Source organism: Acanthopagrus latus, chromosome 2, assembly GCF_904848185.1.
Source record: "Acanthopagrus latus isolate v.2019 chromosome 2, fAcaLat1.1, whole genome shotgun sequence".
Classification (NCBI taxonomy): domain Eukaryota; kingdom Metazoa; phylum Chordata; class Actinopteri; order Spariformes; family Sparidae; genus Acanthopagrus; species Acanthopagrus latus.
Window position 1 is genome coordinate 6,830,202 of NC_051040.1, and position 25,289 is coordinate 6,855,490.

The window sequence follows — 25,289 nt, forward strand, 5'->3', positions numbered from 1 at the left end:
GCAAATCATAATTCTGAAATCTGGAACTACAAATGAAATACCAATTTGGTTAACTGAGTTATTTCAAGCATGTGTTTAAATTTGAACACAACTATAATAGTTATTTTATATGTCTTTATTACTTTGCATGTAAACTAAATTCCTTATCTCTGTTCTTGTTGTCAAGCAATGTGAGATTTACAGTAGGATCAAGATGTTTGTCATGTTTGTATCCCACCGGAAAGGGCGTGGCTTCGGCTCTGTGCAGGTTTATCTTAGTCATGAATTTATGCAGCTAAGGCTATACAATTATTGAAAACGGTAAGTTCATAACTAAAAAGTAAACATTTAATGTTGGTGGGGGTAAATTGTTTACTTTGAATTGTATTTTACTTATTTGTTTATAATACATTTAACCCAGTTTAAACCAGTTAGTCAGTTAGTTGGCTAGCTAAATCGCTAGCTAGCTTATAAAGTAAGATTAGCATGAAGCTGTTGTTGCTATGGTGATATGTGAGGGGAAACACATGCCAGCCATCAGCGACTGGCTTTATCCTAATTAAACGCTTTCTTGTGATAGTGCGTTAATTTGTGAACGGTGATAACTGGATTATGATTATAAGCAGGCCAACCGCCTGACTACGTGAACGCGCATCACATAGCCACGCACTGTGTGGACGCGCTCAGACAGCAACGTGAACGAGGAACGCTGACACCCGAGCGGTCCGGTGTAAATCACTGCAATGGCAGAGGGAGGGTGGAGGACACCGGCTACAGCCCTACCTCCTCTCTGCATGTGAGCACACAGCAGAGTAGACACACGGCGAGCAGGCAGGACGACAGAGCACCATCGCAGGGGCAACAAAGGGACGCATGGTTCATCTCAGGCTTCAAATGAATTAATGATTCATTGAGACAAGTTCCGCCTATAGATACACGTTCTGCAGCATCTGTCCTGTCCTCACCTTAAAGGTAAGAGCGATTGCACCAGAACAAGGAAATCCATATGTTCTATAGCGTTTTTTTTTTTTGCTATCTAATATTGATCCTAACGTTTAATTGCTTACCTGCTTAAGATCCGCAAACAAGCCTGTACTGTTGTGCTTCTCATTGCAAATGCATGTGAATTTAATTGCTATAGAAATTGATTTGAGACCCACCATATGAAATGGGTGTGACATGTTACTTCATAATGTGTGAATGAGCAGCAGCAGCAGCAGCAGCAGCAGTATCAATAATTGTGTCAGTGCTGCTGAATCAGGACTGAAAGCAACTATACTGACAGAGACCTTAATTTCTGTCATGTATTATGCAAGTTACAGTGAAGGCGCTAATTCGAATACTAGTAAGCAGTCTCCTTGTCTTATTTAAGGTACATTAGCACTGCAGAGTCATGGAGCTGGAGCACTTTGATGAGCGGGACAAGGCTCTGAGATATACCCGAAGAGGCTCAAGAGGGAATGGGCTCCCCAGTCCTACTCACAGCGCTCACTGCAGCCTGTACAGAACCAGGACACTGCAAGCACTGATCTCTGAAAAGAAGGCCAAGAAGATTCGTTTCTACCGCAATGGGGACCGTTACTTCAAAGGGATTGTGTATGCCATTTCTCAGGAGAGATTTAGGTCCATAGAAGCACTCCTGGCTGACCTCACAAGATCCCTGTCAGATAATGTCAACTTGCCACAAGGGGTGCGGACCATTTATACAGTTGATGGGACAACAAGGATCACCAGCATGGACCAGTTGGTGGAAGGTGAGTAGTGTTAATGAACTGTTGTAAATGTGCCCCAGATTTAGTTTAGATTTAATGATGTAAGAAGAATTAAGTGATAGACTCCACTGAAATTACCATGCTGCTAAAAAAAAGCATGATTTCAGCAGCAGCAAGTGTTACACTTTCCTGTGATAAAAGCTTCTTTGTGGGCAAATACAACATCTCTTGTGTCTTCTTGACTTTTTGCAGGAGAGAGCTATGTTTGTGCATCCATAGAGCCCTACAAGAAGCTGGACTACACAAAGAATGTAAATCCCAACTGGGCAGTTGGTGCTAAGACTGCCGTGTCCACCCGTGACCCTCCATCTCTTGGCAGTGCCAAGGCTGTACCCCAGGAGACCAGAGAGAGCAAAGACTTCATCAAGCCCAAACTGGTAACCATTGTCCGCAGTGGAGTAAAGCCTCGCAAGGCCGTACGGATCTTGCTCAACAAGAAGACTGCACACTCCTTTGAGCAAGTCTTGACTGACATCACTGATGCCATTAAGCTCGACACTGGAGTCGTCAAAAGGCTGTATACTGTTGACGGCAAGATGGTAGGTGTTAAGTTAACATTTCAAATGTTGATTTTGTGAAGCTCATTTTTGTTGATTCTTAAGGCTTATGATTTTAACATGTATTAAGATGTAAGGTACACTGGAGACCATTCAAATTTGGTAATGTCTTTGGGAGTGTAAGGCAAAACTAAAAAGCTCCCCATGCAAGAACAAAGATAAACATATTTTGAAAAAAAATCAGCCCTAGGTAAACTTTAAATATGACTGCAACTAACGATTATTTTGATTATCGATTGAAACCAGCTTCTTACATTTTTGCTTGAAAAATGACTGAAACAATTAATCAATAATCATAAAATTGTTTTTTTCCATGAATCAACTAATTGCTGCAGCCCTGTCAATTACTTAAACTTCCGAAAATACTGCATCGGGTTGTCATGAATGTTAATCATCTGTCTGTGTGACTACTGTCTTGTGGTCCTACACTATTAAGTACACAGCCCATAATGCATTTAATTGCCACACTTTGTATTGTATGATAATATGATACTGTACAGCAGTTAATAAAGCAATCTTATTGTGTCCTACTTAGGTTTACCAAAGTCACGTTGACCTTAGCCCATTCTCCTTGTCTGACTTTCAGTGCCCCCTTTACTCAGAGAGGAAGCATTAAACATACAGCATCTCTTACCGGTTGCATACTTGCGCAACCATGCCATTAAGTGCAGTTAGTGGCTTCACTTAAAATTGCTTGATCAACTTCTCATTGAAGATTTAGTTGCAATTGTTGCAGTAACTCTGTCAGGTTGTTCTTGCAGTTGTTGATGCTAGTTGCACATTTCTTGCCAAGGTCTGATAATCTGCATTTTTGAAAAAGTAACCAAATTTCCTTGTCTTAAAGAGGTGTCAGCCTGCTTATGTAGACCACATTCAGGTTGGTTTATTGACACTTTTTTTTTTACAGTATGCCTTTTCCAAACTAAACCACAAAGTCATCAAAGTCATGGAACAAAGCTGCCTGGGAGACAACCATTATCTTGTGCCTTTTTTGTCCATCACTGACACATCAGTTGCTAACAAGAGAGAAAGAGGGGGGTTATGCTTTTGTCAGATTGAAGTCAAAGGAGACTGGCATGAAGTTGGAACCTCTATCCATAACTTGTGTCTGTGTATTTGATTGTGGACATAGGTATTCTATTTTGTCTTCCCATTTGTGGTACTGTACCTCAAATATGAAGCTTATCTCAGCACACTGCATGAGGCAGATGTGGTAAAGATTTGCAGTCAGTGCACGTTGAGTTCATCTGACACCGTTAGTGAATTTCCAGTTTTTGGAAGAAACAGAACTTTGCTACTGACATTAGAGGTAGTCTGTACTGTTTTTCATTCACGTCTTTGAGAATTGCTTCCTTACCCAAAGAGAGACAGCCCAGTAGGTTCAAAGCCAACTGGGAATATTTGCTAAATGTATTATGAGAAATAGGTTTCTAGGACTCCGTGTTATATTCCAACCTAACCGTAGCACATTATTGAATGATATTCACTCAGTACCAGACAGGAAATCTAATCATAACGATTATTTCGAACATATATGTATTTAATTAAATGTAATGGACAGTAGAATTGTGTTACATTTGTATTCTTTGATGGAATAAATTCTTGGGGCAACTTATTTCACACTACAATGTGTCCCATACATTACATTCTTCTGAATACTATCACAATAACAATTGAATTTGCTTTAAGGGGTGAGATGGACAACACTTAACTGCACATAGAATTGACTGAGCAAATTGGTTACAAAAAATCCCACGGAAATAATAGTCTAAAATTAAACCTATGCATAAACTCTGTCACCTGCACTCCATATTAGTAACCTTATCACAATAATGAATTTTTTTTCCTCTGATGGTTTCTATGGTGATGTGGTTGCTAAGGAACAGCCTCTGCGGCAGAGCGGTGCAGTAGTGATGTGTCAGGACTGTAGGTGTAGTGTGAGAGGGCTCATACTGTAGATGCACCTCCTGGTCGGTCAGACTTATTATACACATGGCAGCAAGATGGAGCACATGGCTCAGGCATAGTCCCAGGATAGAACCCGTTCTGTAATGGTATATAGAGGAAACAGTTGGGGGTTTTCACACCAAAAAACAAATCTGCCTTCAGTGATCCTCCAAATCATTTTAGGAAAACAGATTTTTTGGAATGGACATGAATTTGCAGTTTCTTTTTATAGTTTTGCATTTGTCTGTGACACAGTAATTGCCGTATCTCAATGTTTCAGCATTTTAGTGGTTTTAATATTATCTATGATTTTCTGATGATAAGCTGAATGTGCAGTGTGCTTGTTAGGGCTGCTCTGTGCTCTAGTTTAACTGCTTCTTGTATTTTTTGCCATGTCGGGGCTCCAGATGGCCAAATAAGCCCCCGTTGGCATCAAAGAGCAAGTTTTCATGGGCATTTAACCTTTTGGAAAATTACCTGCTTGTGGTTATGGTCCTGAGGCAATGCCAAGTCTGTGAAAACGATTACTTCTAGCAAGTTTTCTAAACATGTTAATCACTTGATTAGTCTATTTACAGTGGTATAGCTGCTTTTAATTTAATATTTTTTCTTCTCTTAGTTTTATTCTAAGATAAGATATTCTCATTCTGTCTTAGTATCTATCTTTATTCCTCTATTGCAAAAGTGGTGGACGGACCATTTTTGGGATTTTGTTTTTATTCACATTTATTTTGGACTCATGATTCACGTGTCTATTAGTGGATATGCTTAGTGGGTGGCTCCGCTTGATATCTATAATCCCTCCATACTGCTGAGTCACTCTGTAATGGTGTTCTGCCATCAGAGAGAGGTTTAACTTGTTCAAATGGACACAGCATACTTAATGACAGTGGGCTGCACTTAATGAACCTCAGATGACTGATTACTGATAAGATATTATCCAGTATTACAAACAAAAGGTAGAGACAAAGCGTTAGAGGAGCAGACAAGCCCCTTTGGCTTAAGAAAACATGCTATGGTCTGGTGTGATCCTGTTGTTATGTGGGTAGAGATAGAGCGGAGTATATTGGCATGAATGAATATGTCTGGGGAGACTTACCTCATGGCACTCTAATCCCCACTTCAGTGGATATGGTTCTGTACTTTAATTTTATTCTGCACACCACTAACTTCTCTGTGTGGTAGTCAAGATTTCTTGTTGAAATAGATGTCGAGACAGCCACCCGAGGACAGAGCCTGGCTTGATACCAGCGCATGAAAGCAAAGGCTTAATTCTCCATGGTACTAAAATTATGTATCAGTAGATGAGATAAACAGCCCATTCATGCTTAAGAAATATTAGATACAGAGTGGAAGCGGTTAATTACATTCATGGGGCCCTCTGTGGTAGAGAGCAAAACCTAACTTATGCTCCCCAATTCATTTTGTCCTGTTGACCTTGACTCTGTCATTTACTGGTTTGGCCTGTGTGTGCCCACAATGAGCCTCCATTGGTCTCATACCACAGGTGTCATTTCTGTGTGGCGCATAGACAGATTAACTACCTTTTGTTGTAAATGTAATATAGTGATTATGTGTATGGTGTTTTTCTCAAATACTCCTTAATGAAAGAAAAATACTACTACTCCGTAAATAAGTTGATGGAATAAATCATTCGTAAACCCTTCCTTTTTAAATCCTCTCACTGTGACTAAAGGAGAAAAGGAGGGATGAAGGACATAGGGAGGCTGTCTGGCTTCCCTCATACCGACTGCTGTGACTTGGCTATTAAGCACAGAACTGTGACTTGTTCAGTGTCCCACTGCATTTGGCATAGAGAAGAAATGTTCTGTTATCCTCTCTTTGTTCTGCTGCTTGAGCTGAAGTGGAAGTTGCTGTTGTTCTAATATTAGAATACTGCAGAAAATTCACAGCATATCAAGTGCGTCATGCAAGCTCTGTTCTATCGGAGAAATACGGTCCTGATAAATACAATTTAATTGATTGTTTTGTTGTTACATTAATTGTATATCTTTATCATATCCGTACCATAATAAGGCAGCACCCAAGCCGTTTGGGTAGCACCAAAGTCAAATGAAAAAAAATTAATGTGAAGTCGAAACTGACTTAAGGACATATACTGTCGACCTCTGTCACAAGTTTTATCATGAAGCTTTTTGGGTTTTGGTAATTTATTATCTGCTCTTGCCTTTCCAACCTTTATGTGTACAAATATGATAATAATGTTTTGAAATTTTATATTTTTTATTGAGGAATGTAAAATTTACTTGGGGGAGGCACATGAGCCTCCCATAAACCCAGGGAAAACACACAGTCATCTTGCACGGCATGAAGTGCCTTTTATTTCAGGGATGAATTTAGTCGTATCAGCAAGCAAGCCTTTTTGAAAAATGATTTGAATTTGTCTTTTTTCTTTTCTTGCTTCTGAAAGTCTGACATTGTTAGAACTACTAAGGGCTAAATATAGAAACGCAAGACAGGGATGTTATGATTAGGGATGCTGGAAATGGGTGGGCTTGTGTAATGGCTTATGTGTTTAAACGTGTGTTTGGATAGCGGGTGTGTCCTTATGGGTGTCCTCGTTGTGCTGACTTCCACTTTTTAAGGCAGTTATTACTCATCTGTCTTTGCAGCAACTGCAGTTATGTCACCGAATTCTGCTGCAGACCTAATTTGAATCTCGGATTATGTATGTCTGTGAATATACTCTGTTACATCATCTCTTCTTGCCACTGGACTGCTGGATTGGAGTTTGCAGACTCATTGTAAATTACAGCAAATAATTGACTATTGATTCCTGTAAACAAATAACTACAGTGTAACCATTATTTAATCAAAAATTAACTAGAACCATGTGACTGTCATTAGTGTTCCACTTCAAAGAGGGGATTTAGCACCCTGGAGAGCTCCACCTGTCCACTGGTAGAGATCTGTTTTATCTCCAGTTTGTATTTTTATGTACTCTATGGTTTTTACCATGACTCAGATTGATTAGTTTAGATGGCAAGCATACCTCCCATTGTGCTTTCTGTCTTCAGCAGAAATGCTAATGCCTTCAGATATCACAGATGAAACCCTGGTGATCAATATTTGCACAGGATGCTCCAGGACCACAAGGAGTGTTTTTGCCTTTGTGTGTGTGTGAGGGGGATGGTAGGCCCGATGAAGCTGCTGTGTCACTGAGCCAGCAGGCATAAGCAATCAATATAAAGCTACTGATTCATGATTGTCACGGTTATGCCATTCCATGCTTTATGTTGGGGTTTCCTAATTTCGTAATGTATAAGATGAACAGTGTCATATTTAAAAGTATTTTGTGCTGCTCCTACTAACTTTAACTAATAAGTAATGATTATTTTCACTGTCGCTTAATCTGCAAATCTTTTCATGATTGTTTTGTGTTTCAAATATCCAAAAATTGAGAAAGCTGCTTAACCACCCAAAGTGACGTCATCCAATTACTTTTTTGTTCAGCGAACAGTCCAAACCCCCATGAGTATTAATTTTCTATCATGAATGATAGCAGCAAATCCTTGTATTTAAGATACTGGAACTATTTTAATTTCTTGAAAATGTGTTTAAGCGATCATTAAAATAGTTGACAATCCATTTTCTTTCGATAGACTGATCAGCCCAGCTCTAATGTTTAGTCATTTCAAGGTTGGAGACATTTGTTGTTAAAAGGGCTGTTCACCATTGATTAGATCTCTTGTAATGGTTTTAACTCCTTAGCAGTAATTATCAACCATCTAAATGTGATTACATGATCCTACTATCAAATAATGTCACTTCTTTCTAGTCAGATTTACTGATTGCTAGTTTTAACTTTAAACTTTTGGACATTTTTTGTTTTTATTTGATAGGGATTGGGAGCTATAGTGGTTGACATCCACCTAATGCCTGAAGCCAGATTTGAACCCACAGTGTCATCATGGACAAGGTGTTCTATGTTATTTCCGCTGTACCTCGACTGATGGCAAGATTGTTCAGTTGCCTGCAGTTTGTACTGTTCGCTGCTCCAGATAGGATCTGACAGTGGATCTTAAAGTAGCCGTGTCCCTCTCATCGTCTCACTCATCTGAGATTCTGTCTGGTCTCCTTGGCAACGGCTGTGCAGCTCTCCTCCCTTTTGGATCTCTCACTGGAGGAGGGGTGGAGAAGGGATGGAGGAGGAATGGGGGCTGTCAGAGAGGAGCGTCTGCAGAGAACAGGGCCATATTAAGCCCCCTTCTGTGTGCAATTTTTATTTTAAGATGTCATGGCTGAGTGACCTTTGGCAGTTTGAAGGCAGTTTAGCTGCAGGTTACTGATAAAACAATCCCTTTGTCTGGTGGATAATCCAGCATTTCATTATTTTGTATGAAGCAGGAATTTCTAAGATGTATTAACTGTATTCTCTTAATTATTGACTATTTTAAAAAAGACATTTCCTTGAAAATAATCAAAATAATCAAAAATTATTATTAATGATAATAATAATAATAATAAGAGATTCATATAATGGAAACCGGATGTTGGCACATATTAACAAGGGAGGATGATAACATATCATTTAATATATGGTTAGAGGGCGGGTTTACTGACTGTGGTGGCTTCCTTGTCTGGTCTTCTTTGCGCTACTGTATGTCTCAGCACTTAAGTCGTATTGTTAGAGTCCTGCTGAACTCTCTATGGGTCTTGATGATGAGACGATGAATAATTTATGTACTGTACATACTAGATTTTTCGGCTATCTTGATGTTTCAGTGTTTAGTTTGTTTGTTCCAAACCTTGTTGTCCTCAATGGCATTGTAAGAATACATTCATTAGGCGTTACGTGACAATCTGTTTTTTTTTTTAAACAACTTATTCTATAACATCAACATCCATAATGCATCATTTATAAATGACTGCAATGCAATGTCTAATCAGTGGCATGTAATATAACAGCTAATTCAAGACAAAATACATTTCCACTTAGTCACTGATATCAATATGGGATTTACATTTTTGTTGAGGTGTTTTGTGGTTCCACCACTCTGAAGAGGGAATGAAAAGAGGAGCTCTCTGCATTCACTGGCACACTGCTGTAGTTAAGCACATCAACAACCCTTTTGAGGAGAAGGTCAGAACTCCATCAGCATCTTCATTTATTTATGACAGTGCATCCACTGCGATGGGCTTCTGCATTAATGAGAGCAGCAGATGCAGCAACTTAATCATCCACCTTCTCTTTGTAGAGAGGTTAAAAGATAATCATTTATTTCTCTCTTTTTTTATTGAGATGATATGTAGAGACCATTTTATATTAACAGAGGTTACAAGCATCATAGCCATCCTCCAGCTAAAGTTAACATTTGATCTCCTATCATAAAACAATTTATTAGATTTAAGGCATATTTCATGGATCCAGATTATATTACCTCCAACTGTTTTTTGCCATTATGTATCTGATTTTAGCTAAATTGATCTAGTAAACTGTGAAAGTACTTCCATTTGAGTAACAATCTGTCTTGATGTGATTGGCAACCTAAAGGGATGACTGGTTTTAAAACTTAGTTTTACATTGAGTAGTCCAAGACAGTGGAGGGCAATTAACGTAATCTCTCACAAGAGGGTGGAACAATTTAATTACTGGCAGACACCATTGTCATAGACTGTACTGAATAATATCCAACAGGTTTAAAAGAAGCTTAACTTCTCTTTGTAGTTACCCTAGAGACATTTTCACGTGTAACCAGGCTGATACACCAGTAGAAAGAAATGTTAATTCCATTATTCATATGCGGCACACACTGAAGCATTCATTTTCCCTTTGTACTTTGGCCTTTTTGAATATGCAATTACTGCATGTCTGCTCAGCTGCAATCCTACAGTGTGTCATTAATCTAGTGGTATTTCCTCCATGGTTGTTTCTCTTGTACGCTGAGAGGACTTGAATTTTGTTTATGATAAATAAAGAACATGTGTACTCACCTCTATGACTTGAAGATTGTCCCAAATGTGACAAATCATGGGAGGACAATATGCAAAGAGTAATTTGTCATAGTCATAGTGATTTTATTAACTGTGTGCTTTTGTATGATCTTTGACGTAGAATGATCATTCGAATGATAGTTCTTTATATACTACAGTGTATGTCCAATGTAGTAGAAAAAATATAATTGCTCATGGTAATTACAGATACAACTAAGTCACTTAAAAGTACAGTTTGAATATTCCTTTTGAACTGATCACTAACTGTGTAATTGTTGCACAAGGGAGTATGAAATTTGACATTTCCTAGAATTTCATTTAAATATGGTTGTCATTGGGATATCTGTAAATCATATTAGCCTCTGAGTCATTTCTGTGGGTGTTTGTCAGTACCTTCACACATTGAAGTGATGCTAATTATCCTCTGAGATGTTCCAAAGTCCAGTCCAAAACTGGTGAGAGGGTGCAGCAACAGTGTCCGTGCACTGATTGAAATGTAATGCATATGCTTATGTTGTATGCTTTCTACAGTATGATTCTCTGTTAAATCAGTTTTGGGGAGAGTACACATCACATATCAAACTTGTTTTTGTTTTATGACTGACATAAGTGTCTGCATTTTTTTAACAGGTCACCTGCCTTCAAGACTTTTTTGGAGACGATGATATATTCTTTGCCTGTGGCCCCGAGAAGTTTCGTTATCAGGATGACTTCAACTTGGATGAAAGTGGTGAGTCTTCTTTGTTTTATTTGAAGCAATGCAAGCCATTTACTTTGTTAAACTTTTTTCTAAAATCATCCTCCCTTTTGGCCCAACTAAATGCTGAATATACCAAACATGAAACTATTTTTGTTGGGTTTTTTGCATGTTTGTAACTATGTAACTTTTGTAGCTATGCATTTATTCTTTCTACTGTTTTGGCTGCTACTGCTCATACATGTTAGAGGTAAGATCTTTAGCCCGAGCCCGAGCCCGACCCGACCCGAATTTCGGGCCTAAAATGTCAATCATTACGTTCGGGTCGGGTCGGGCTTGGGCTTCTCTCTCGCTGACTTTTTTTTAAATAAATATATGTTTATAAAAATGTATACTAAAACGATGTGTGGATACTAAACTAAGGAATACTTGTTGTAAATAAATAATTTGGATAAAACAGAGAAGGCGGCGCTGTAAGGTAATTGCTATATAACTACTACTTAACAGGAGGCGCAGAGCAAGAGCACGCTTTGCGCACGGCTTTGCGGACATTTCGTGAACGTAAAATACTATGGGATAAATTGAAATTTCGGGTTTGCTTCGGGCTCGGGCCTGCAAATCAAGTTAATTGGTCGGGCTCGGGCTGGGTCGGGCTTTAATGCCTGCGGGCCTGGGTCGGGTCGGGCTGGATTTTTTAGGCCCGATCTTACCTCTAATACATGTATCAGCCAGACTTTGTTAAAAATAATGGTAACATGACAATATACCTGAGACCAGACTTTGCATTTACAAAGCTATAGCGGATTTGTTTTATAGGTTAAACACAGCATTCATGCATGCAGTTGGTGTGGTCAAGAGACTGTCTGAAATACACATTTGCTTCATATTGAACACAGATGATATGTAAGATATTATCACCACCTCCATTAATTCACTTGACCTACTTTTATAGCTGTGTATTTGATGAATGTGCAGGTCACAGTAGAGAAGATGTCATCACTCATAGCTCTGTGGTTTTAGGCTGATGTACCCGAGAGAAGAGAAAATCATCCTAATTAATAATCTGATGTTTTGTCTGTCCCTAGTTTTTGGAACTGTTGTTCAATCCTTTCTTTTGCTTTTTTGGCAAATGTAAAATTATTCTGAAACTAGCACAGAACCACATATTGACTCATAGCTGAGTGAAAAAAAAACAGAACATGGTAACTTAGTACTGTTTAAGAACAATGCTGCTGCAGCAATTGATTTTTATATCTTTTTTTTCTTTCTCTACAGAATGCAGGGTGGCAAAGTCTGCATCATATGGCCGGCTGCCCACTTTGCAGGGTCGCTCTTCTCCAAGAAGTGGTGGGATGTCCCGTAGGAGCAAGTCTCCATCATCAAATAGTTCAGGTGTCTGTTATGCCTTGACACAGAGAAACTGCAATATTTCATCATTATGCTGATCGTTTCCATTTCTGCTGTACCAACAGCTAACGGCACTGCAGGCAGTCAGCTGTCCACACCTCGATCTGGAAAGTCTCCAAGCCCCTCTCCAACCAGTCCAGCTAGCCTCAGAAGACGACAGGTAGGAAGATTTACATTTATATAAGTAAGTTTATAAAGATTTATTTCATTTGATGTCATACATGATACCAAAACAGCTATGTGAATGAGTTTAACAATTCTCTTCATCAATAAACAATATTCTAGTAATAGTATTCTAGTGACTATGGATTGAACAGACATGCTGTAGTTTGTTGGTGGGAATAAATGTTAATAATTGTTTTCCTTCAGAGAACATTTGTGAGCTTTATCTAGCTATGCATTATTGACTGCTGTGTTTTTGTGGTGCAGTAATGTGGCTGGGGCACTGCCATTGTTATTTATATTACTGGGAGATGATAAAAAGATGGCACATGGGATGGCGGTATAGACAGATGTCTGGATGTAAATATCAACTCATATGCAACATGTTTGTGAGTTCAGAAAAAAAAAAATCAACAAGCTTCACTGTCCCCTTCGTCAACACAGTCTGTGTTTGCACGTATTATGCAGCTTTTGGGCTGTTGTCATGAAACGTCATGAGTAATGCAGCAGCACAATTTCACTGTGATTATCTAAGATCTTGGGAGGACAAGCAAGTTTTGAGACTGCATAGCGCAGTCTGGAGCAAAAACCAATTTTCAGTGATACCATCATTAATTAGTCATAAGACTGGCTGGGGTTGGTATGGTTGCTGTGACGGAGGATATTATTTTCTCTCACTTCCTTTCCCAACCACATGCCAGTCTTTATGCTGGTGGAAAGGTTAATATAATGTTTCAGCACGCTTGATTTATTTCTATCTAATCTCAAACTGCATATTCAAGGCTGGCAGAGTGGAACAAATAGGCTTTGTGTAAGCTGGCTGTAATCACATTTTTACAAGCTTTGCCTTCTCTCAAGTTTATGTAAGACAAGTGCATCAGTGTGTCTCTCTCACTTCATGCCCATTTCCTCTTTCCAGGGATCACAACACAGTGGCTCTTCACTCTCTTTAGCTTCCACCAAGGTCTGCAGCTCAATGGACGAAGGAGACGGGCCAGGCAGTGAGGGTAAGGGTCAAACAGTGGAAAGAGTCTGCAAGTAGTGTGCATGCTACTATTTCTACCTTTTAAATTATATAGTTCTTTTGTTTTGCACCACAGCTGAGCCAATGGATGAGTTCCCCTCAGTTCCTGCCTCCATAGCAGAGAGGTACAAAGTGGGGAGGACATTAGGGGATGGAAACTTCGCTGTGGTCAGAGAGTGTGTGGAGAGGTCCACCGGGAGGGAGTACGCTCTGAAGATCATAAGCAAAGACAAATGCAGGGGAAAGGTGAGCCTGCCTGCACATCGGCTGACTTCAGTAATCAGAGATCACAGTTTGTTGTGATTCACTGTCAAGAGGTTCTTTCTGTATATAATATTCTGTTTAAGATGCTCATTCAGTTTCTTTATCATCATTGGTCAGCAGATGGTGCTATCTCCCCTGAGACTAGAATCTTGGGTCTTGAGTGCTTGATTGCTCTTAATTTCAGTTTCAACTAACTTCAGAAACCAGTTTTTTGTCATCTTGTCTTAAATTATTATTGACAGGAGGCCTAGAGTAACATTCCACTGATATGTATGCTTTCAAATCTTTTCACCGTACAATACTTACTTACTTTCTTCTTGATTGAATTTTCCTTGATTACCCAGGAGCACATGATCCAGAGTGAAGTGTCAATCCTTCGGCGTGTGAAACATCCCAACATTGTTCTTTTGATTGAGGAAATGGACACCAATAGTGAACTCTACCTTGTGATGGAGTTGGTCAAGGTACTACACATTTGTTGATTCTGGGGTAGAAATGTCAAGCTCAAATGCTGTAAAAGTTGTATTTTAGGGCTCATTTTGAAATTTTGTTCAATACAAATTATTTCGCTTGAGGTCTGTTTTGCGACAATTTTATATCAGTCTAAAAAAATCAATTTGTGTTTCAGGATGAAGTATTCATGTTAAATACATCTCCAGCTGCATCTGTCAATCAACAGCTAAAAACTAGCAACTGGTACTCTTTCACGTCCTAAATATTTGTTTCTTTTCCAGGGGGGCGATCTTTTTGATGCAATCACCTCCTCCAACAAGTACACAGAGCGAGACGCCAGCTGTATGCTGTTCAATCTGGCAAGTGCCATCAAGTACCTGCACAGTCTCAATATCGTTCACAGAGACATAAAACCAGAAAACCTGTTGGTGAGTATGACACTACAAACATTCTGTACTGGGAGCGAGAGGAGCAGCACTGTCAAAGCTTCCCATCTTGAGTCCTCTATGTAACCTACTAATCACCTTGCCCATTCCCCTCATCACTTTTTTTTTTGTTTATGCATGCAAGATTGCATTTACAACTAACATTGAGGCATGCAACATAGATAAATGCAGCTGTGAAAATTATTAAACGAAGTCACAGTACAGAACTCCACCTTCTTACTCCACCGTTATTTCACTGTGGTCATTTGGCACTCAGATTTCCACCCACCCCCCTCTGTAGGGGGTCTGACCTAGATCTAAAATAGCTTTGATCCATTAACTGTAAAAATGTAGTTTCAGAAGCACAAGTCTTGAGATTTCTGAACTGAATTTTTTGCATGTATTTGCATTTCCTGAATATAGTTTTCCTGTTCTTTCTTGATTGTAGACTCTTATTTTGTTGCAGCAAAGCCATATTTCCAAGTTCTTTATTTTTCAACTCTGGAAAGTCATTGCAATCATTTTTACATTTTCTCATCACATAATCACATAATCATTACGCTAATTTATGGACTTCCTATCACAGCAGTCAGTATTAATTGGTGACCTTCCTGCTTCCTGTTTCTCACTTTCCCATGTTATGTGTTACACAGGTGTATGAACACACTGATGGTAGCAGATCTCTGAAGCTAGGTGACTTTGGCTTGGCCACTGTCGTCAATGGGCCTCTCTATACTGTTTGTGGCACTCCCACCTATGTAGCACCAGAGATCGTTGCTGAGTCAGGGTGAGTCAGATGAGCACATCATCTGAGCCATCTGAGACATGAGTAATATGGCATTTGCTGTGAAAAAGTACAAAATAACCACATTCAAAAATGGCTACTTTTCACAGTTCTTGGTGATTTTTTTCTACCCGCAGATGTGATTAGTGCTTCTGATACCTGATATCTTCCTGTTTATAACAGGTACGGCCTCAAGGTTGACATTTGGGCAGCTGGTGTCATCACTTACATACTGCTGTGTGGCTTTCCTCCTTTCCGTGGGTATGTGCTCCTGGATCAGGAGGTTGTATGAGGTTTTAACCAGCGGTGGAAAGAAACTTAGTGTATTTACTGAAGTATGACCTTAAGTGCGATTCTGAAGAACTTTTACTTTGCTTGAATATTTTCATTTTCTGCTACTTTATACTCCACCGCAATTCAGAGGCAAATATTGTTCTTTACATTTATGAAAATTTTAGCTAAACTCACTTTTTTAAGATTTTATAAATGCAAAACAACAAATAAACATCAACAAATAAATCATCACAGGATATGTAGATTATGAGAAAACTTTATTGATCTGAGCTGAAATTCAGTTGCTACACAAGAGATTTTCAGCTTCGACATTCAAGTGATAAACACATTAATACATGAATAAAAATAATCCTATAATATGATAATCTATATTCTGAAATACTCTGTTCTGCATAATGAGTACTTTTACTTTTGGCACTTAAGCACTCCACCATAAATGTAATTTTGATTTTATGACTTAGCCAAACCCAATAAGTCAGAATCTGACCTGCTGGCAAGAGTTTGTAACTGTAATATCCAAAGGGATATTACAGTTACGAACTGCAGGCGTTGGTGTTAAATTTAAATGGCTTCATAACCAGTTGAATGTTCCTTTTAGTGTGTTCAAGTAAACATTTAAATGCATGACTTACAATATTAATATTACAGTATCGTGAGTACTTCTTCAACCTCAGGTTTTAATCACATCAATGTTTGATTTGTTTAAATTGCATCAATCAAAATGTCTGTGGTATGCCATCACCTTGTAGACAATGATGATGAAATGTTGAGCTTTATAAAATATGCATTGTTTTAATTTCTACAGCACTGGTGAAGATCAGGAGGCTCTCTTTGAGCAGATTTTGAAGGGCGTGCTTGATTTCCCTGCACCATACTGGGACAGTGTGTCTGACGCTGCCAAGGTTTGTATCTGGATCTGCAGGCCTCATCTGCCATCGTTATGCTCCATGTGAAACACCAGAATCTGTCAGTGATCTGTTGCTCTGGTGTCTTACATTACATCATTATACTGGATACTCATGGTTATCATGTCTGTTTTTAGGCTCTGATCACTGGGATGCTACAGGTGGAGGTAGATCAGAGATACACCGCCGTGCAGGTGCTCGATAACCCATGGGTCAATGTAAGTTCGGCATGTTGAAGTCAGTCTTTTCACCACAATCACCTGTGTACGTACAAGTACTGCTGAGAAAGAATATGCAGCTTGATCCACAGGTAGAGTTGCTGAAGCTTTGTTCTTTGTATTTTCCAGGATGATGGTGTGTCAGAGAACGAGCACCAGCTGCCTGTGGCTGGGAAGATCAAGAAGCACTTCAACCCCGTGCCCAAGCTCAACAGCACCGCAGCAGGAGTGTCAGTCATTACAGTAAGCACTGATCCGCATCCCTCCACACTCTGACACTGCTTGCAATTCTGCATCAGTAGATGAAATGCTTTTTTGTGATGCTTTAGCGATAATAATTTGGATGTCATTCAAAATTGAAAACTCCTGCAATTTTGAATTTTGAACCGCAGTGTTCCTCATGTTCACCTGCTGCTGAAGTGTGGCACAGCATTTTTTTCTTTATCCTTTGGATGTCATCAAAGTTCCTTTGTTTTAAGTTGAAGCTAGAATTGTCTGCTTTTGAGCTTATGCTTTTTAGCATATTAATCAGTTGTCCATCGTTGTTTTTGTAATTTATAATTAGCAGCTCCCCTACATTATATTTTATATGATACACATCCATTCATCCATCTGCTTCTTGCTGCCAGGTCTTCTTGTGTGTGCTCTGGCTTCTCATCCTCCTCTTGTAGATGGACTGTCAGCACTGTTGTTTGGAAATCTTATAAATTATATAGTTGGACTTGGAACACAATCACTTGGTTTTGGTAGATATGAGTTCTTGAATAGTTTCAAAGCTGAGCTGGATTTCTACAATTGGCAGAAAGAAAAGTAACTTGTTCTCAATGTCAGAGACTACCTTTTTTTGACTACTTGCCATTGACAGGAAAGAGGGCATTTGTCTACATTTCTGATATCTGATATATTTTATTTAGTTTGCAGGCGAGCCTAGCACTCACTTGTCAGTTTCCAAATGGAAATATTTTTCTGACAGATCACAGAGTCTCGGTTGACAGTGACATGACAGTTTTCTGCCAGTTTCTTTCCCTCTCATCACAGCAGTAATAACAGAAGTTTAGAGCTGTGCTCCTTAATGCTTATCGGGTCAGTGATGCTTTGAGTTCAAGGTGATCCTCTGAGTTGCGCTCGTCTCTCTTTGCTCAGCTGGACCAGGACTTTACCATCCAGAGGTCAGGGTCTTTGGACCACAACCAGCATCCAGGATTGTACTGGATAAGGTATGACACAGCATAGAGCTAATATGCAGTATTTCCATGGCAAAGTGCTGGCAGTCTCCATTTCCCATCTCCCAAAGGGTTTGTTCGATTGACCCTCAGTGGAGCACTTTTCATGCCTCACCCTTATTTACCCCATCAGATCCATTACTTTATTACTTCATCATCTCAGTAGTGCTGTGGCTGTTTCCTCTAGCCTGGTCGTGTAGTTGAGCTTGCTATTTATTTATTTATTTTACATAGAAAGTGCTAGCTTCATTTGAGGATTCATGTGATGCATTGAGCAACATGATCTTGATCAAGAAAATGAATGCACTCCTGTTTCTTTTAAAGAAGTGCTGATTTCACAGACCTGATGTTGGCAGACTTTATTGCCTCGTGTTGTTACTTTCTCTCATTTTCTTTCGCACTGCAATAGTATGCTGTGTCACAAGATGAAGTTAAACTTGCTCTGTCGCAAGAACTTTATTTATTAACTTTCTAATATTCTCTCAGGAGAATAATAGTCCGTCAAGTGCAGCTTTTCAGATACAAATGCATGCTGACATTGGCTTATTTACCATTTAGTAATAGTCTCGTTGGTGGTTGAGTAGATGCCACTCCTCATCTCTGTGGTTTTTATGGAGAACCTAACGATAGCTGCTGTGTCACCCTCTCTCAGACCACGGCACTTGATAAAGAGAAGCAAGTTTTCCGACGAAGACGCCACCAGGATGTGAAGCTCACTTCCCACTTCCCGCACAGTATTGGTGCTGGTGCCTCCCACAGTGCCAACTACGCCATCTCCCCCGCTGAGTCCGAGGATTTTTCCCTGAGTTCGGCTGACACTGTTCGTTCACCCATCTCTCCGTTCTAACAGCCTGGCTGAGGCCAAGGTGCCGTTGACCCCTTCTTGGAAAAGTTAGGAGAGGCCAGAGTGCAAAATGTGTCAGTCTGCTGACTTGGACATTCAGACTGCAAACTTACCTGTACCTATTTTATTTTATCCCAGTCATAATACTTTTAATTTAAAGACAAAATACATTGAACAGAATAAGAGGCACATTAGTCTCTGTATCAAAGAATACACCTTAAAAGCATGCAACCGTTTTTAGTACATTTTCCCTTTTCTTTTATAAAAGCGACCAAACAGTTTGAGCCTTATTTCTACACAGCAAGCACTGGTTCATTGTAGTACTCTAGAGCCCTCTTCTGGTTTATATAGTATACTGCAGGAAAGACAACCTGCCTCATGAAGCACTTGGCTTTTTAATGGGAAGTGTAAAGGCAAAATATTGAAACCATAGCTTTTAAATATTACATGGTTTTGTGATATGATATGTTCAGTACCTATCACCTAAAATACTGGTTTAAATAGAAATGCTTCAATTACACATCAACAGTAACCATTCCGCTATTGTGGATGACATCTAGGTGACTCTGCTGTGGCACTTAAGAATCTGGTGCATAGACCTTTGAGGGGCACTACTTGGTTTTGGAGAATAAATTCATATTCACATTATTTACAATTTTAACGTTATACATTTATTTGTTCCATGGTTGGATAAACAAGCTGTTCTCAGAGGAAAATAAAATCCCCAGAACACTGTTTGAAGCCTGAAAGATGGCAGGGTCTGCCACATATAAGCAGATTAAAACAATATGAAGTTGTGTTGTCCTTTAAGGTCAGTTTGTTTATTCAGTTTATTCAGTCATGACAATGAAGAGTTAAAGAGAAATCAGTCAATATCTAAAATTTCTTCCCCAAAACTACATAGTGCAACTTTTAAGAGATGGGTAAAAAACAGGCTGCTATGTTGTTGTACCACAAGCATCATCTGTAACGAACAGATTTATTTGAGTGGGACACATGTTGTTCTGCCACCTAGTAGCTTGAGGGCGCTAATGTTTGACTCTTGATGATCTAGCTCACCTGTGTGCTTTAGGATGATTTTTGAACCAGTAGTTTTGTCACACGTCTGTGAGAGTGGTTGTAATTCAGTGTTGGTACAGATGAATGTCAGTGCTGTGTAGTTGGTAGTAAGTGCATGTTTAAAGCCTTGCCTTGGCACATATGGATTTAAGTGCAATTAGGTGTACTGCCCAGTGAGCACAGTATTTTTAAATTTTGTCCTACGAAAGGCTGAAACGAGTGAGAATGGATCTAATGGCAAATGACACACTTCACCATCGGATGGGGGCGATTAGCTCATGTGTAACATGGATTTTTCTTCACACACTGAAATAAGAAACAAGTTAAATGTTGGTAAACACAACAGTGCTTCCAGTAAAATCTGTTATTTTAATATTTGTTCATTCAGTCAACACATTTTTGGCTTTTTTAAATATCAAACAACATGACTAAGATGTTTGAATCACCAGACTAAATGTACTGTATGTCCCCTGACCACATACATTGGTTCACCAGAGACCAAATATTCATGGATGTGAACGTCCTCTTCCCTTCATCAGAGACTGTAACCTGCATGTGTACTAATATGCATCCTAAATCAGTTGTTCTGGTCTTCTACTGTTTGATATACGCCTGTCAGATATGAATCCATTTCTCTTGTCATTGTACGTGCTGTCTTGGTGAATGCAGTTCAGTTAAGGCAGACTATAGTCACACCACAGCTGAGTTAAGACTTGTATATACGTATTTTAACAGAAATGTAACATCGCACCACTGATTTTGTTAAAGGGCTTTTAAGTTTTTGACTAGAAGGGAGTGAACCAAAAAGCACAAGGAAAGCAAGTTGTGATTGTGACTTTTTGGCAGTGTGTTTGCTTTCAAGACTGTCTGTTTTTCATCATCTGAAAAACATGTAATGTTCATGTACAGTATGACAAACTGGTACTCAAAGACAACTGAGAATGTCAGTGTTATGTGGAGGCAGATGGAGAATGTGATTGGTGTATTATATCCATATCCCATTAATGTAAGGATGTTATAAAACAATCTAAATGAGAACAACAACTAGTAATGCACTCATTTTCAATTCATGAGGAAAAGATCTATTGTTGTGTTTACAAAGCAAACTTCCAATGTACTCTGCAAAGAAACCAAACCTGGAAATAAAAAAGAATTTAATTAATTTATGAGTCAGATTGGGACTGTTTTTGCAAGACAACTTGCATCAGAGCCACTAAATCTGCAGCAGCAGGTCCGGACAGCAGGTGGCAGTACAGTCAAACAACAAAAGTTTATTATAGCCAATAAAATTCCACAGTTAGTCATTTGTAGAATGCATTTACAGAGGTTGTTATACATACTTTATTATGGATTAATACATGCATGAATTATGGATTAATACCTGCATGAATTATGTCAGTCTACACACGTACATAAGTACTATCTCGACAAAAAACACTCCCAACGCTGGCACATTTTTTCAGTTTTATTAAAAACACAAAAATAATGAAGGCAGCTGAAATTTACAGTTATCAATTCTGATATTATCACATAAGCTTCAAACATATGCAAAAACAAAACTACAAAACTAAAATATATAAATCATAATGTATAAAATGAATTAAAAGAAATCAAAATGCACTGCATAATCCAAAACATATTATTAAGAAAATGATTTCACAGGAAAGCAAAGTAAACCCAATGCCTTCAGTAGCTCTTAGCATGCAAAACTTCAGCTTTGGGTCGGGTGGTGTCTTGAAGCACCGCTAGAAAATCGGAATGCAAACTCAATATCAACTTGCATATTTTTGTTTGTTTGTTTGAAAATGTCAGCTCACAGCGACAGCCTTCTCATTTTTGCAGTTAAATGCAGATACAACGGCTTTCACATCACCAAAAATAGACATAGTCTAGACGTAGACCTAGTCATTTTGGAAGACTATCCTGTTTATCTTGTGATTGTTTTTATCACACAGCTGAAAACCTTCCTTAGACCTTTTCAGCAACCAAGTCATAATATTGCTTACCAATGCCCGGTGTTCATGGTTTCACAGATTGAAAACAGACGAGCAAACATTTTGTGCAAAAATAGGCAAACTGAAAACACTGTGAGATGCACAAGTAACCCTATTAACAACTGTAGGATGTCTTTAAAAATGACACTTCCTTTTACAAAATGTCGTACAGATTTACCACAAACACTTTAACAGTCGTCACACTATCCAATAAATCTGGTATTGAATCCTCTGGATATGTTTCTGGAAGAAAACAAAACAAAAGACTGATAACTGCTGTTCCAAATATCCCACTTGACCGATTTAAAGATGTTTGCCATCAATAAACAAAATAGTCTTCAGTTTAAAATAAATATGGATGTATCATTATTTTTACTTTTTGCTGACATCTTGATCAAAAACAAATATTTCACAAAGGACTAAGCTCACACTGAATTTGACTTTTCTTCCATATAGACAATCAAACACAAAGTAACAATGAACATTTTGTCTTTTCACGTACACATAACAGTACATTTGACCACTGTTAATAACAATGAGTGAACAATGGCCATATACATACAATACTAACCAACTAATATCTGAAGTGCAATGAAGACGTTTTGAACATTTATACATGGCTCGCATGATGGAAATGTTGGTGACATGGTGGCTAGTCTAACAGCATTTAGATCTTTATATCAGCCTTTACAAGCGAGAAACACTTTACACTGTCCATATTTACAGTTTAACTTTATTTTCCTAGAAAAGTGTTCCAAGTGAGATATGTATCTGCCATACAAATGTTGTATAAATGCTCCTAACAGAGGATTCATTTTGTTTTGCATTTTCACAGTTTGAAAGAGGAACTTAAAAGCTCACATTAAGTACATTGTATTAACTTGTTTTAATTTAAGTAGAGTTCTCTTCTTGCCCAGAACAACAGATCTGCTCGACTTGGTTGTGGAAATGCATCAGCTGGTGTTCAGGTAAGACATGAAAACCAACAGAAAATGTGTCCAGATTGTTCAGCAACAGGTTCGCCTCAGAGGCCAGATGAACACATGTAAGCGAACCCTGATCTTTAGTAGTGTCACCACCATGCTGTTGTTCCCCAGCCCACTGGATCTCTTCTGTGCTCTGTGGATCGTCAGCAACTCAGCTTGGTTGGGAGTTGTGTCTCTCTCGACCAAACTTGCCTCCTGTCGCGTGGATCTGTCTGTGATCAGTACCTATTTTGATGCTCGTAGTGCCACCGGTTGAAATCAATGTTGAATGCCACAATACTGCCAGAGACCATGCCTGTGATCAAAGTCCTGAGGAGCAACAAAAACATGAAATCAGTGTCAGTGAAACGTGGAAAAATGACAATAAAACTAAACACAATGGTTCTTATGATTTAATGTAGAGGGCTGTAACCAACAGTTATTATTATCAGTTATTTGGTGTATAAAATATAAGAAAATGGTGAAAACTTGATCAGTTTAGTTCAAAATCTAAAGATATTCACTTTACTCTCATAGTGGAGTAATAATACCAGAAAATAGTCACGTTAAAAAGTGCAGTGTGTAGGATTTAGGGGAATTTAAGCACCTGTGGAATTACTGTGTTTTTGTAAGTGTATAAACACTTGAAACTAAAGATTCTTGTGTTTTGTTTCCCTAAAATGAGCCTCGTATTAACGGGTCCTCTTCCATGGAGTCCACCATGTTGCACTGCCAGGAATTTACAGTAGCTCATAACGTTCAAACCTAACACTGATGCTAGAGAAAGCATTTGCATTTTTTAGCGGCTATCCGGAGAGAAGATGAGACAAGGGGTGTTTACTTAGTTGTAATGTGCAACCTTACTGCTGTACGCCACTAAATCTTAGATACCAGATCTTTCAAGAAGCTGAAATCAGAGAACTGCTCTTTTCTTAAAAAAATTACTCAAATATCAAATATCAAAATAGTCAATTAGTTGTCAACTCTTTAATTAATTGTTTTCAAGGGTGTATTTATATGAGAAAGGGTCCAGCCTGTATTAAAATGGGATCTTTGTTGAAGATTATTTCCGTGCATATGAACAGTTTGTTAAAACGTCCATAGTGGTGAATGAAACGAGCACAGGAGGTCATCGGAGGCCGTGACAGTAAATTACCGGGTTCCTCCGACAGCTGAAGTAGACCATTGACTCCCAGGGTCTTTTTGCAACCCTTTTGCTCTTGTGTCCACGGCTGGCTGGTATTTCGGAAAAGCAGCTGATTTCACAGGGTCGTCTTATACTACTACACCCCGAGGGCTTAAATGCTCATGCACAATGAACAGAGTTGAAGCAGAATGCCTCTCTGTAAGAGCAGGGCTCACTTATGTTACCTAATGTCAGCTCACTGGGGATGAGATTGTAACTTAATCAAGGGGTTCTTCAAATATTAAATTCAACTGATTTGTTAAGTGGTGTTGTATTTAAGTATTTTTAGTCTCTAGTTTACAGTAAACCAAAGTTCATATCCTCCTCTATCGGACCATCCTCTGCAGGTTGTGCAGTTCGTCATGATTAAGAACCACGCCTCTATTGTGGACCAGACTGTAAGTGCCGAGGGGGATTTGGCCTGTGGCTGTGAAGTCCAGCTTGAATGTTCAGAATCACTAACCTCTCTTGACTGCCCGGGTCACATGATGACGTCAGGCTTACAGCCTCAGAGCGAACACTGTTGCCTCTGCGCCGCCATCCAGGCACCCATTATATGACTCCTGACAAATCTTACAGAATGCAAACACTGAGGAAAAACACGCGGCTGACCTGTCAGTGGACTTGTGCAGTACACATGTGTGCTCCCTTTTGTCTGTTTATCCAAAATAAGTGCAATTGCAGAAGATACCCTGGTAATTTTTTTGTCTCTATGGCAACTGTAGGTTCTCTTTAAAGGAAAAAGGATGGTGGATGTTCCACTAACTGAAATGCACAGCGACAACCATGAAACCCAGCGAACACAAGGCTTTTTATCCCCAGCCTACACATACAGTCCAACACAGGCACATAAACACACAACAAGCCCACGCAATGATTCTGTAGAGCCAAGCTGATCCCACATGACACACCGTCTCGTTCTTATCATACACAAAAATGTACCAACCATTTGGATATGACTTGCAGTTTGATTTACTTCAAAACAAACAAACAAACAAAAAAGTTTCTTGCTTCTCTCTATCTCCTTCTTGAACGGTCAGATTAAATACAGAGAATCAATAAGGGATAATCTCGAGTCACCTCATCCAAGGACCACGTTAAAACAGTAAATATGATAAGTGTGAGACCATTTATTAATGTGAGTTTGTGTACACATCCTCTCTTCACTCTATGGT

The 25,289-nt window shown here is 39.0% G+C and overlaps 2 protein-coding genes across 15 annotated transcripts in view; one reads left to right on the forward strand and one right to left on the reverse strand.

The window, feature by feature from the left end:
- Positions 1-157: 157 nt before the first annotated feature.
- On the forward strand, positions 158-25,283 carry LOC119009023 (serine/threonine-protein kinase DCLK1-like). Of its 9 annotated transcripts, none has more exons than XM_037079922.1 (18): positions 158-300; positions 606-951; positions 1,352-1,733; positions 1,944-2,290; positions 10,841-10,940; positions 12,183-12,299; positions 12,380-12,474; positions 13,396-13,483; positions 13,556-13,746; positions 14,109-14,228; positions 14,499-14,645; positions 15,296-15,429; positions 15,610-15,687; positions 16,526-16,622; positions 16,763-16,843; positions 16,973-17,086; positions 22,881-22,931; positions 24,840-25,283. In XM_037079922.1, exons 3-18 carry the CDS (start codon positions 1,373-1,375, stop codon positions 25,008-25,010), a joined length of 2,292 nt encoding a protein of 763 aa, XP_036935817.1. In that variant the 5' UTR covers positions 158-300; positions 606-951; positions 1,352-1,372; the 3' UTR covers positions 25,011-25,283. The 9 variants fall into 9 exon arrangements, with proteins under 9 accessions (XP_036935817.1, XP_036935825.1, XP_036935801.1 ...); XM_037079930.1 differs by lacking the exon at positions 24,840-25,283 and adding an exon at positions 24,462-24,801 and having other exon boundaries at positions 12,183-12,254; XM_037079906.1 differs by lacking the exon at positions 24,840-25,283 and adding an exon at positions 24,462-24,798.
- The window catches only part of nbeab (neurobeachin b), a 221,184-nt gene continuing 219,015 nt past the window's right edge, over positions 23,121-25,289 (reverse strand). For all 6 annotated transcript variants that reach the window (XM_037079753.1, XM_037079762.1, XM_037079745.1 and 3 more), the window contains exon 56: positions 23,121-23,258. In XM_037079753.1, coding sequence (XP_036935648.1) covers positions 23,168-23,258 — 91 coding nt within the window. In that variant the 3' untranslated portion in view covers positions 23,121-23,167. The remainder of the gene's footprint in view (positions 23,259-25,289) is intronic.

Excerpts from the sequence above, each read along its gene's own strand:
- LOC119009023 (XM_037079906.1), top strand. The coding sequence starts at position 1,373 with ATGGAGCTGGAGCACTTTGATGAGCGGGACAAGGCTCTGAGATATACC. Across the intron at positions 1,734-1,943 it reads CATGGACCAGTTGGTGGAAG|GAGAGAGCTATGTTTGTGCA; the intron begins GTGAGTAGTGTT and ends GACTTTTTGCAG. Across the intron at positions 15,430-15,609 it reads GAGATCGTTGCTGAGTCAGG|GTACGGCCTCAAGGTTGACA; the intron begins GTGAGTCAGATG and ends TGTTTATAACAG.